Source organism: Fukomys damarensis, unplaced genomic scaffold, assembly GCF_012274545.1.
Source record: "Fukomys damarensis isolate Sample0158 unplaced genomic scaffold, DMR_v1.0_HiC HiC_scaffold_18, whole genome shotgun sequence".
Classification (NCBI taxonomy): domain Eukaryota; kingdom Metazoa; phylum Chordata; class Mammalia; order Rodentia; family Bathyergidae; genus Fukomys; species Fukomys damarensis.
In genome coordinates this window covers 43490498-43501614 of record NW_022900930.1, presented here as the reverse complement: position 1 = coordinate 43501614, position 11117 = coordinate 43490498, and the positions used below count along the sequence as shown (strand labels likewise).

Genomic DNA, 11117 nt, shown 5'->3' with positions numbered 1-11117 from the left:
GGAGCGAGCGGCGGCGGTGGCAGCGGTGGCGGTGGCGGCGGCGGTGTCAGCTCGGGAGTGCTATGACCGGCAAACTCGCCGAGAAGCTGCCGGTGACCATGAGCAGTTTGCTAAACCAACTGCCTGACAATCTGTACCCCGAGGAGATCCCCAGCGCGCTCAACCTCTTCTCCGGCAGCAGCGACTCGGTAGCCCATTACAATCAGATGGCTACAGGTAAGGGCGGCTGGGAGGCGGCGAGGCAACGAGGAAGGAAAGCGAGAGGAGGAGGAGGAGAAGGAGGAGGAGGAGGGAGCTGGCTGTGGAAGGATGGATGCATGGATGGATGGATGGCTAGATGCATGGATAGATGGGTGGATGGATGGATGGAGGGGGGCGCTGGGAATTATCCAGGGGACGAGTTGCTTTTCCCACCCACTCCCCCCGCCCTCCTCGATCGGGAAGGCTCGGTTGGCGACGCCACCGTAGAGGCTTCGGTTCTCCCGGGTGGGGGCAGCCGCCGACCAGAGGGAGGTAGGTGCGAGCGGCTCTGGGGTTCTCCTTCCCTACGCAGGGGGCCCGATCTCCGGGCTGCGCGCAAGGCGTGGTGCTGTCGCCCCCTTTCTCGGGAGGAGCCCAGCATCTTTTTCACCCGCGCTCTCCCCCCTTACTCCCTCAGCCTCCCACCCGGGATGGAGCCATGTGCGGCGTGGAGTCCCCGCGGTGGGAGAGGTACTGCGACGCTGCCTTTCCGGGGCGTTCAGCAAAGCCGTGGGGGTGTGGGGACGGCGGGGAGAGGGATCCGCGGAGCGGGAGGGCTGTCACGGGGGGCGATCCTGGGACCGCGGAGGTTGGGAAGGGCGGCCGCTCCGGCCGGCCACGGAGACACCGGCCGGGTCTTCCTCCCCCCTCCGCCCTCGCTAGCTGGGGCTAGGCTTTTCCCTTCCAACAAGAACTGAAAGCTCCTTCAGGCCCGGAGGAGCCTAGGGCTGGGGGAGGCGACAGGAGAGCTCCCTTCGCGGGCGGCACCCTTTTACGCTCCTTGGACAAAGCGTCGAAGAGCTCCGGGTCCGCGACCTGGGCGCAGCGCGCGAAGGGGGCATTGCCGGGGCCGTAAAGGCGGGGCGTCCTGGAGTAGACAGGGCCGGGTAAAGAGGACGAGTTGTGTGCTCCGGAGAGCTAGAGCCCCGCGCGCTCCGGGTCTGAAACTACCTGTAGCTGCAGCTACCTGCCCGCCCCACCTCGGGAAGAACAACAATGCTTTCTGCGCGCGCGCGCGCGTGTGTGTGGTACGTGAGTGTGTGCGCGGCGTGTGCGAGTGTGTGCCGCAGCCTCTCCACACCCCGATCCGTAGTATTTTGCTGTATTCAGGTTGCGCCCGGGAGCGCGGCACCGCCCGCTTTGCGCGGGGCTCAGCGTTCCTCTTACCCACGCGCTGCGCACTCCAGCGGGCCGCACCCACAGTACCTGGGCGAGGACCTGGGAGCCACGTCCCAGAGCCGGCTCGGCTTCACTCACCCCTCCCCTCTCTCCCTCGCTCTCCCCAGAGAATGTGATGGACATCGGTCTGACCAACGAGAAGCCCAACCCGGAACTCTCTTATTCGGGCTCCTTCCAGCCAGCCCCCGGCAACAAGACCGTGACCTACTTGGGAAAGTTCGCTTTCGACTCCCCTTCCAACTGGTGCCAGGACAACATCATTAGCCTCATGAGCGCTGGCATCTTGGGGGTGCCCCCGGCCTCAGGGGCGCTCAGCACGCAGACGTCCACGGCCAGCAGCATGGTGCAGCCGCCGCAGGGAGACGTGGAAGCCATGTATCCAGCTCTGCCCCCCTATTCCAACTGCGGTGATCTCTACTCGGAGCCCGTGTCTTTCCACGACCCCCAGGGCAACCCTGGGCTCGCCTATTCCCCGCAGGATTATCAATCGGCCAAACCGGCCTTGGACAGCAATCTCTTCCCCATGATTCCTGACTACAACCTATACCACCACCCCAACGACATGGGCTCCATTCCGGAGCACAAGCCTTTCCAGGGCATGGACCCCATCCGGGTCAACCCGCCCCCTATTACCCCTCTGGAGACCATCAAGGCCTTCAAAGACAAGCAGCCCCACGCGTGCCCAGCGGAGGGCTGCGACCGCCGCTTCAGCCGTTCGGACGAGCTGACCCGGCACCTGCGTATCCACACGGGCCACAAGCCTTTCCAGTGCCGGATCTGCATGCGGAGCTTCAGCCGCAGCGACCACCTCACCACTCACATCCGCACGCACACGGGCGAGAAGCCCTTTGCCTGCGAGTTCTGCGGGCGCAAGTTTGCGCGAAGCGACGAGCGCAAGCGCCACGCCAAGATCCACCTCAAGCAAAAGGAGAAGAAGGCGGAGAAAGGGGGCGCGCCCTCTGCGTCCTCCGCGCCCTCGGTGTCCTTGGCCCCAGTGGTCACCACCTGCGCTTGAAGCTCGGGCTCCCAGGGCCCCTCTTTTTCCCTCCAGTGCCTCCCAGCTGCTCACTTAAAAGCAGCGGGAAAGCCAGCCACGGAGGCGCAGGGGCCGCGCCCTGGCCTCTCCATGGACGTGCGGCCCCTCGCACCCTTCGATGCCCCCAGTCCCACCCTTTCACACCCGCCAGCAGTTGGGGGGCCAAGGCTGGAGGCGTCTTCCCCTCGCCATCCCCCCCTTAACCGAAGCGTGGGGGCGGAAAGGTGGCGTCTAGCCCGCTTTGTTCAGTTCGGATCGCCTTGATCCAGGGGCCGCTGGGCCGCGCCCAGGACCTGCGGGGGACTGAAGCGGGATCACCCAACCCTCGCCAGACCCAAGCACCTCACTGATTCCCCTGTGTCTCCCTCTGTCCCCCATCGAAGACCCGAGAAGGGGAGGGGGTATGGAGCGCACCAAAGCGCAGAGCTTGCTGCCCGCCGCACGCACGCGCGCCTGCGTGCGGGGATGCGCGCGAATGTGTGCGTGCTCGCGTGTGTTTGTGTGTGTGTGTGTGTGTGTGTGTGTGTGCGCGCACGCGTGTGTGTGAGACTCTTGAGCTGAACTGGGCTGTGTCTACCCCAAACTCTTCCCCACATCGGGTCCCCAAGCCGCCGGGGGACGTATGGGGCTGGGGACCTGCACGTGGCAGGAGGAGATGGTCTTCCACCTGCTCCGAAATAATGTTTCTTACAGAAATGCCTCGGAAGCCGCCGCCGCCGCGGTGCTGCTGCCACCGCTTTGGGTTTGACCCCTCAGAACCCCTCCTTTTCCGAGTGCTTCCCTCTTAGGCCTCAGGGCACTTTGATCTGCGGGGAGAAAGCATCATCACTGAGCCTGCCTTTTGAAAACGCGTTTTCTCGGCCCCACTTCTCAAGAACATGGGTTCCTGAGTTTTCCCTCTGTCCTTCCTCACTCCCCTCCTCCCTTTTCTCTTGGCCTCCTCCAAGTGTGTCTCAGAATCTTTTCCCAGAAAGGCAGGCCGCATCCAGACACCAGCTTTCCATTTTCTCTCACTCACGTACCCATTTCTCCTTCCCAGAGAGCTGGCTCTGTTTTTTGGTGGGGGGGGTTGTTTTGCTTTGTTTTTTGGGGTTTTTTTTTTTTTGCCCAACACAACAGAATTTATATGTATATGGTGTGTGTGTATGTGTGTATAAAATGCACAGACATACATATATATAATATACACACAGTATGTATTCCTAGCAAAAACAAATCTCTAAGGTACCCGGTAATCCAGTGCAACGCACTGGAATAAAGAGTCTCTGTAGGCATATACAGCTTTAAATGATTTATTTTTATGAAAATGTTAACTGATGAGATTATATCTACATGTGTGTATGCATGTGTGATATATATACTCACATATGTGCATATATGTGTGTATATATATATACATATATGCATACACACATCTCTGTCCAAATTTTCCTCTAAGATACATGAGGATTTTTGCATTAATCCATATTAATGAATGAAGCATCTCTTTTTCCATACCCAGTCGCACCTTCTCCCTGCCCTACCTCACCTCTTCTCAGGCACCCCCTCTTCCCCAGCTGTCCCTCCCAGCCCTTCAACAGCGTGGCCCTTTCCAAATGGAGAAGTAGGGAAGGGAACTCTCTGACAGCTTCTAGCACAGTCTTGACTGAATGTACTGTTCCCTATTCATGTTATTTCTCCTGTGGCCAGAAAGCTGCCCAGAGAGAAGGAACAAAGGTCTGGAGTTTACAGAATGTCTGTTTTTAAAGTCACTTTATGCGTTTCCCACTTTTTTTTAATTAAAAAAAAAGGCACCGTTTTGGTGGTGGCTAAATAATACTAAAAGGACTCTAGTGAAAGGGGAGAGAAACCCAAAGAGCAGGGGGATTGTGAGTTTCCAGGTACTCGGGCTTTTTGTAGGAGAGAGAAGATGATGAAGTTTGCCAGGAGGGCCCATATTTTTTCAGCTGAAGGGTAAAATCTTTCTTTGCAGAGACAGTATTTTGCTGAATACTTTTTATAATGTGATGATTATTTAAAAAAACACAAATTTTGGTCACTTCAAAGCTGGAAGGAGGAATCAGAGATCCTTTAATATTTTTTCCTTGCTCCTTCTGGAATATGCATGTCACTGCATGGTAACTCTGAGTTTTCCTTTGTTTTAATAAAACTGTTCTCAGACATTTAAGCTAAACTAAGAGAAAAATAACTTTGTTGCCAAAAGGTTGTGCTATTGGGATTTTTTTATATGTCTGCATGTTTTAAAAACCAACAGAAGAAAATGCACTCTTAACTTATGTGAACTGAGAGAAAAAAAAATCAAGTTTTAAACAGGAAAACCTATGGGGAATGATATTTTTTGAAAGACTTTTGTATAAAGTTGAGTACTTAGAAAAAGACAAACCAGATGTAATATATTTTGTGGATGTTTTTATTTCTTGGATTTATAGTACCTTATACTAAGGTTAAAAAATGCTTGATATTGTGAAAAGGTGAAATTCTTCACCAACATTTCATTTGCTCCTTTGTCACATTGTTATGCCAATATAATATAGTTAATGAAAACAGCATTTTTAAAAACCGAAATATTGAAATGGTGTAATGTTGTACCATTTGCACTGTGAGCAAATGCCAATACAGTAAATATATTGTGTTTGCTGACAATCAGCCGGCCTTTAAATCTCCTTATTTTATTTCTTGTTTTCATAGCATAAAGTTTTGGTTTGGCCTGTTTTTTGTCTTGTTTTGTTTTTGGCTGGTAGTTTGTTTCATAGGTTGTTATGCTTGGTTTTGCTGTCCTTGCTCTGAGTACTCTTAAAGTGGAAATGTGGAACCTGGTGTTACAGGAAGTTGCTCAGAATTTTATATAGATTGTGGTGTTTCATATCCAATGTTGAGTGCTTACCATGATTTTAGGAGAACAGGATTCCACTCCATCCTTCTGGGAGACTCTAACTGCCAGGGAAATTAAGTGAACAGTTGGATAAACTCATGAGAGTCAGGGCTTGTGACTGGAATTTTCTAGAACCTTCCCTGTGGTTTCCAAAGTATAAATCTCAGTTTGTGAACTATTTCTCCAGTGGTCTTAAAGAACTCCCCAATAGGACCTTGATGGGCCTCTAGCCACACTGAGTAGTTCTCTTGCTTAAGCTTTTGAAGTCTAGAAAGCAGGTGGAGACTTGACAGGGGCTCTTTGGGGTTGGCAAGATAACCAGAGAGATTGGCAGCTCTTTTGTGGTCAGATAATTGGGGGAAAATCAGGTTTTAAAGTTCTACAACTTTAATCTCACTTGGACAGGATTCCCCTAAGCCTCACTACTTGTCAATGCCTGGGAAAGTTGAGCCTTGTTGGAAATTGTTTTTAATGAATGACCCAAAGATCTGATGCTTTTAAGAGAAGAAAGAACATTTGGGGTTTGGAGAATACACAGGGAAAGTTTGTGTAGCATCAACTCAACTCACGGCATCATATGATTTCTATCTCCCATGAAATCAGTGATTCCCCTGCCCTGCAAGCTGTCATCCCCAGAACATTTCTCATCCTTAACTGAGGTGACTGGCCAACCTGGAGTTTCTACCCCTTGCTCTTGATGAAATACCTGCCCTTCATTGTTTGTGTCTGCATCTCCATCCTCTCTGCTCACTTTATTACTTTAGAAATTTTTATCCCTGTGAGGCTTCTTCTAGGGCAGTCTTTGGACAATTCAGTCCTCCCTCTCCTTCCTCCTGCCTGTCAAGTGGAACACTCGCCTGGGCTTCTCTGCCATGTGTTTCATGTATGTATGACCTGCTTCACCAAAGTTTGAAGCTTGGTGCATGACACTGGGCTATGTAAACATAGCACCAGAATGTGACAGGGACCAGTGTCTCAGCCTTTGAGATGCCAACTAGGCCAACCTGGAAGCCACAGAAATGTGTCACTGCTCAGAAACTGCTCTTGCCACACTAATGCAGGCCCAACATGCTGAGAAATATGGGTGGTCTTTCTGGTTGGCTATAGTTACCAAGAAGTCGAGGCCACAGCTGGGTGGAGGAGGTGAGCCTTAGAAAAGAATGTTTTTGAAGTGAGAGATGAGTAAAGAGAAGTATGGAATCTTAAATTCTTGTACCCAAACAACTCTAGGGCACTGGCTGCCATCTTGAATTCCTTTTTCTCACCTCATGAAACTAAGAAGTCCAAGCTGCAGCTTTATAGAAAGCCACAACGAGATACTGTTTTTTAGCAAAAGGAATCCAAGACTGCTGGAAATCCATCTCTTTGCTAAACTGGCAGTTTCCTTCCAGATTTCTGTGTGTTTTTCAATTGAATATTGTCAGAGCTGAAGATACTATCACTGGGTGTCTTCATAGTTACCAAACTGCCCCACCTGTTCCTTCTCCAGTCAAATCAGGCCTTCAGATTTACACTTTCGTCAACAGGGTACTATGCTGCATGATTAATAAACTCCTCTCCCATTGGTGGATATTACTCAACCCAACCTGGTTCAACCACTAGGTTACTTGGCAATATGGCAGCCCGCCTGGCTGGCACCAACCCCATATGGTGTAATCACTGATTCACACTTTGTAGCTAGATAAGGTTGTCCCAGATAGCATCTCACCAGCTACCCAACCTGCCTGAGTTTTGTAAATATGGGGAGAGGAGACTCAACCCTGAAACCTAAGAATGAAGCACCGAAATGGTGGAGGAAAGGTGTGGGAAGGTAGAGGGGGGCTTCCACGAGCAGGAATTGACAGACCTTGCAGAGAAGAGACTCTGGAGCAAAATCAGACATGAAAGTATGGAAGTAGTAGAGGTGTATCTCCTTTGAAGCTGACCCCAAGGAGTGAAAGTTACACATGTGCTACCTTGGGAGTGGCATCCTGAGAGTGATGACTCATTGCAAGATTGTACTTGGTGGGCTAGGGATGTGGCTCAGTGGTTCTGCCTCCTGACTTGCAAGCACATGGTCTCAAGTTCAATCCCCGGTACAAAAAAAAAAAAAAAAAAAAAAAAAAAAAGATTGTACTTGGTGAACTGTGGCTAGATATAAATGAAATCATTTTGGGAATGTAAGGCATGACACCATGTATACTTTTGTATGGTAGTGGTGTGTGTGTGTGTGTGTGTATATATATATATATATTCAAAAATATATAGAAAGGAATAGCAAGGTAGATTTTGGCGAATGAAAGCTACAGCAGTGGCCAGTTGTTACCATTCACTTTTTGCTTGTCTAAAATTTGCCTGCCACACATGGGATGGTGAAGTGCATTTTCCTTGCCCTGATGCACTTCCCTGGTATTCTGGAATAATACACCTGAACAGCAAGAGGCCTCTGTGTGTCCCAAAAACTAGAAATCATACTGGCAAAATCTTAGTGACTAGGGAGAAATGTCTGACTTTCTAAAAGGTACCATCTGGTTTTAAAAATAGGTCATAGTCCTAAATCTGTCCCAAGGGGTTGTTTTCAGAAAGCCCAGTCTTTGAGCAAAGAAAAAAGAGATCTCCAGAGAAAGGGAACAAATCCAAGTGAGTCTTAGAGATCTTTGACCAGACCAATCCCTGGGACAGCCCTGAAGAGACTCAGTCTTCCCCATCCATCATCAGAGGACATCTGGCCCAGTGGCTTCTCCCAACTTCCCAGTTCTTGAAGCTCCACCATCCTTGTGCTTGCAGGTTCCCATCAACCCCATCTCTATTTTCAGGATTGGTCCTTTTTATAGCCCAGTGCAAGAACAGAAGTGGGCCAGGGTGAGAAGCGATGTGAGGAGGTTTTGCCCCATTTGCAGCAAAGACTCTGATGTACCACGCCAGGCCAGCATAGGCCCAGGTCCTGGATCTTCCACTCACATCTGGTTCTTCTTTGCTTGGGAAAAGAACAGCCCCTGCCACCCACTTGGCTGGCCACGAGGGGCCTCTGATTCCAAGGTAGAAACACTATACCTTCCCTTCTAAGGGAAACTCACAGATGACTAAAAGAATTTTCTAAACAATTTTACTAAAGAGCTAATGCAAACAGAACATGGCCACAAAGCTGCAAACAAGAGGAAAGTCAACAAAAAAGTTCTGTTAGGCTGGGTGGGTGTCAGACCGCCAGATAGTTTCTTCATCGTTGACTAACCTGCTTCCTGGCCTCGCCTCTGTGGAGGTCCCCCAGTACATTGTCTCAGGGCTGACACACATGGCTTCTCTTGTCGGAGATCCTGCTCTGGTTCTAAGGTCCCTGGATGAAAAAGACCCTTTCCCTGAACCTCAGGCCTCCCTTGCTGCCCTTGCAGGCTCCTACTTTACCCTGTTATGGAGGCCTCCAGGACTCCACCATTCTCCCATCTTCTCCTTGCTCCAGTGGTTTCTCTAGGTCCTGCTCACTTTGCATGAAGCATGATCGGGTTGCTAGCCTTTCAGGCTGGCTTTTCCCAGCAGACATGCCTGGGCCACCAGTTGTCTGTTCCTTGGGTCTTTCACTGGGGCATTATGACTCCACTAAGAAATAGACCGCTCTCCTCCAAATGTGAGTTCCTCTGGGAAATCAACTGAGTTCCTGGCTATGGTCTCAGAAATGCCTCTACTTCTCAGCTCCCCAGAGAAAAAGAGATGTCTGCAGCCCGTGAGGCTGGGGCCACACCATGCCCCCCTCAGGAAATGCTCCCCTTGTCTCTGGGCCTGCATTCCCTGGGATGACTCTTCCCAGTGGATGGTGGCTCACTGACCCAGAATCCATCAATACCCTACCTGCCTCCAGCAAAGAAAAAGGTTGGTGACCAGAACAGAACTGAGCCTCCAAGACCTTGCTCCAGGCTACAAGAGCTCTGGTACTTTATACTCTCAGCATTTTGTGCTTCCCGCTTGTCCAAGGGCTTGATAGTCTTCTTCCATTGCTCCTAGTTTCCTCTTCCCACTACCTGGAAAGGCCGGGTCATCCCAGCAAGACAGCCCAAAACCTCTATTGCCCATGGGGTCCCACGACACTAAGGAATGCCTTCTTGAGGACACTCATTACTTGCTCAGATCTCAGTCTTGAATATTAAGAGACAGTTCGATAACCAAGCAGCTAACTTGCTCTGGGATCACAACCTCCATCCTGGATCCATGTCTCAACTCTGTCCCCTCCTTGCTCTGTGCCTGTTGACAAATTTCTTAGCCTTTCTCAGGCTTAGTTTCCTCCTGTCTTGTCATTACTATTGTGGAGTTCAAAAGAGGCCATGTATACATGTGGCTCATTATGGGTGCTCCATCAGTGGTAGTTATCTTCCTTGGGCCTTACTCCTGTCCCCGGTTCCCATCCTGTGAATACATTTGCAAGAATAAGGGCCTGTTCCCACCAGGATCAGTTCATCAAATTCAAACACAACCAGAGGACCATGTAGTCCTCAGCACCACCCCAACTCCTGCCATCCTTTGGAGAATCACAATGTGAACATGGGTCCTCTCCAGCCATCCCCCCATCCACCCCAAGAGAGCTCAGGTTCTTTCCCCTCTTGGCCACAGCTAAGGTTCATTGTTGTCATTTCCTGGCCTGGTTCCTGACCCCCTCCTAGGTCCTTTTGTCCTCTCTCTCTCTCTTACTGAGATGGCTGGATTAACACCTTCCTCCAGTATCACCTGCAAAGTTAATTAATGTGTCATTAGGCTGCTGCCTGCCTCCTGATCCTTATCAGGGACTTGAATAAAACACAGCAGCCCCAGTTCTGCTCCATCCATCCCTCTCCCTTGATTCCAGGTGGGTTCTTAATCAACTATCCTTGATCTCAGCCTTCTGGCCAGTTCCCAGCTTCCGACTGTAGGGTTGGAGGCACCGCCCCACCCCTTACCCCCACTTTGGGAGTAGAGTAGCGTCAAGGGCTGTAATGGTGTGATGTTCTCTGAAAGAACAAGGGACCTCAGGGCCTATCTCTCATCTCACCTTCTTGGGCAGGTCCCATAGATTTATAGAGTTGTTGAGTCCAACAAAACTCCTTTTCAGGTAAGAAAACAAAGACTTGCAGAAGTTTGTGACTTGTCCAAGCTCACCCACCTAGTTAGGGCAGAGCAGAGATTTTAGATTGTCTTTCTCTCAGTGGAGGGTCCCAGGGAAAGGTGTTGACTATTTCATTTATCTAGTGAAATATTTGTTTATCTAGTAAATATTTGGAGGGCCCTCCAGGTACAATACATTCTCTAGGTACCACAGATAGAGCAGTGAACAAAAAGGCTCTGAATGCTCAATGCTTACCTTCTCCAGGGGAGAAACAGATTAAAACAACAATAACAACAAACAAGCAAATATGAGTTATGTCTGGCTGTGATGGAGTAAAACACAGCGGAGCAAAAAGAATGGGGATGGCTGCGGGGAAGAAGCCACCATTCTATGAGTGCAGTCCAGGGCAGCCTCACAGGGATGGGGCCTTTGAGCCCAAGCCCAGGAAGTGATGCAATGGGCTGTGGGGACCCAGCAGAAGAGACAGTAAGTACAAGGGCCCTGAAGAGATGGTGTCTTGAACTGTTCAAGACATGCCATAGAATGAGAGTGGCTGGGAGAGTGAGGAAGGAGCCCAACCAGAGAAGATGAAGACAGAGTGGTATGTGGAACCAAATCGTGGGAGCTCTTTAGAGAAATTAATGAAGCCAACAAATGCTGAAGGCTAACGGTGAGGGAGAAGCCCAACAGACCCTGGGCAGAGCTCCCAACCTGTATCTGGGCGGCCAGCCAGGGAGCAGTTG

At 50.6% G+C, this 11117-nt stretch overlaps 1 protein-coding gene across 3 annotated transcripts; it reads left to right on the top strand.

Annotated features, from left to right (window-relative positions):
• The first annotated feature begins 6 nt into the window (after positions 1-6).
• Egr3 (early growth response 3) lies at positions 7-2677 on the top strand. Of its 3 annotated transcripts, XM_010624056.3 has the most exons (3): positions 145-216; positions 659-711; positions 1527-2677. In XM_010624056.3, the coding sequence occupies exons 2-3, from the start codon at positions 672-674 to the stop codon at positions 2432-2434; spliced, it is 948 nt and encodes a 315-aa protein (XP_010622358.1). In that variant the 5' UTR covers positions 145-216; positions 659-671; the 3' UTR covers positions 2435-2677. The 3 variants fall into 3 exon arrangements, with proteins under 3 accessions (XP_010622351.1, XP_010622358.1, XP_010622339.1); XM_010624049.3 differs by lacking the exon at positions 659-711 and having other exon boundaries at positions 7-216; XM_010624037.3 differs by lacking the exons at positions 145-216; positions 659-711 and adding an exon at positions 340-513.
• Positions 2678-11117: the final 8440 nt, after the last annotated feature.

What these genes read in the sequence shown, in the direction of transcription:
- Egr3 (XM_010624037.3), top strand. Translation starts at nt 342, where the DNA reads ATGGATAGATGGGTGGATGGATGGATGGAGGGGGGCGCTGGGAATTAT. An exon ending in CAGCCGCCGACCAGAGGGAG is followed by an intron (nt 514 to 1,526) that starts GTAGGTGCGAGC and finishes CGCTCTCCCCAG; the next exon opens with AGAATGTGATGGACATCGGT.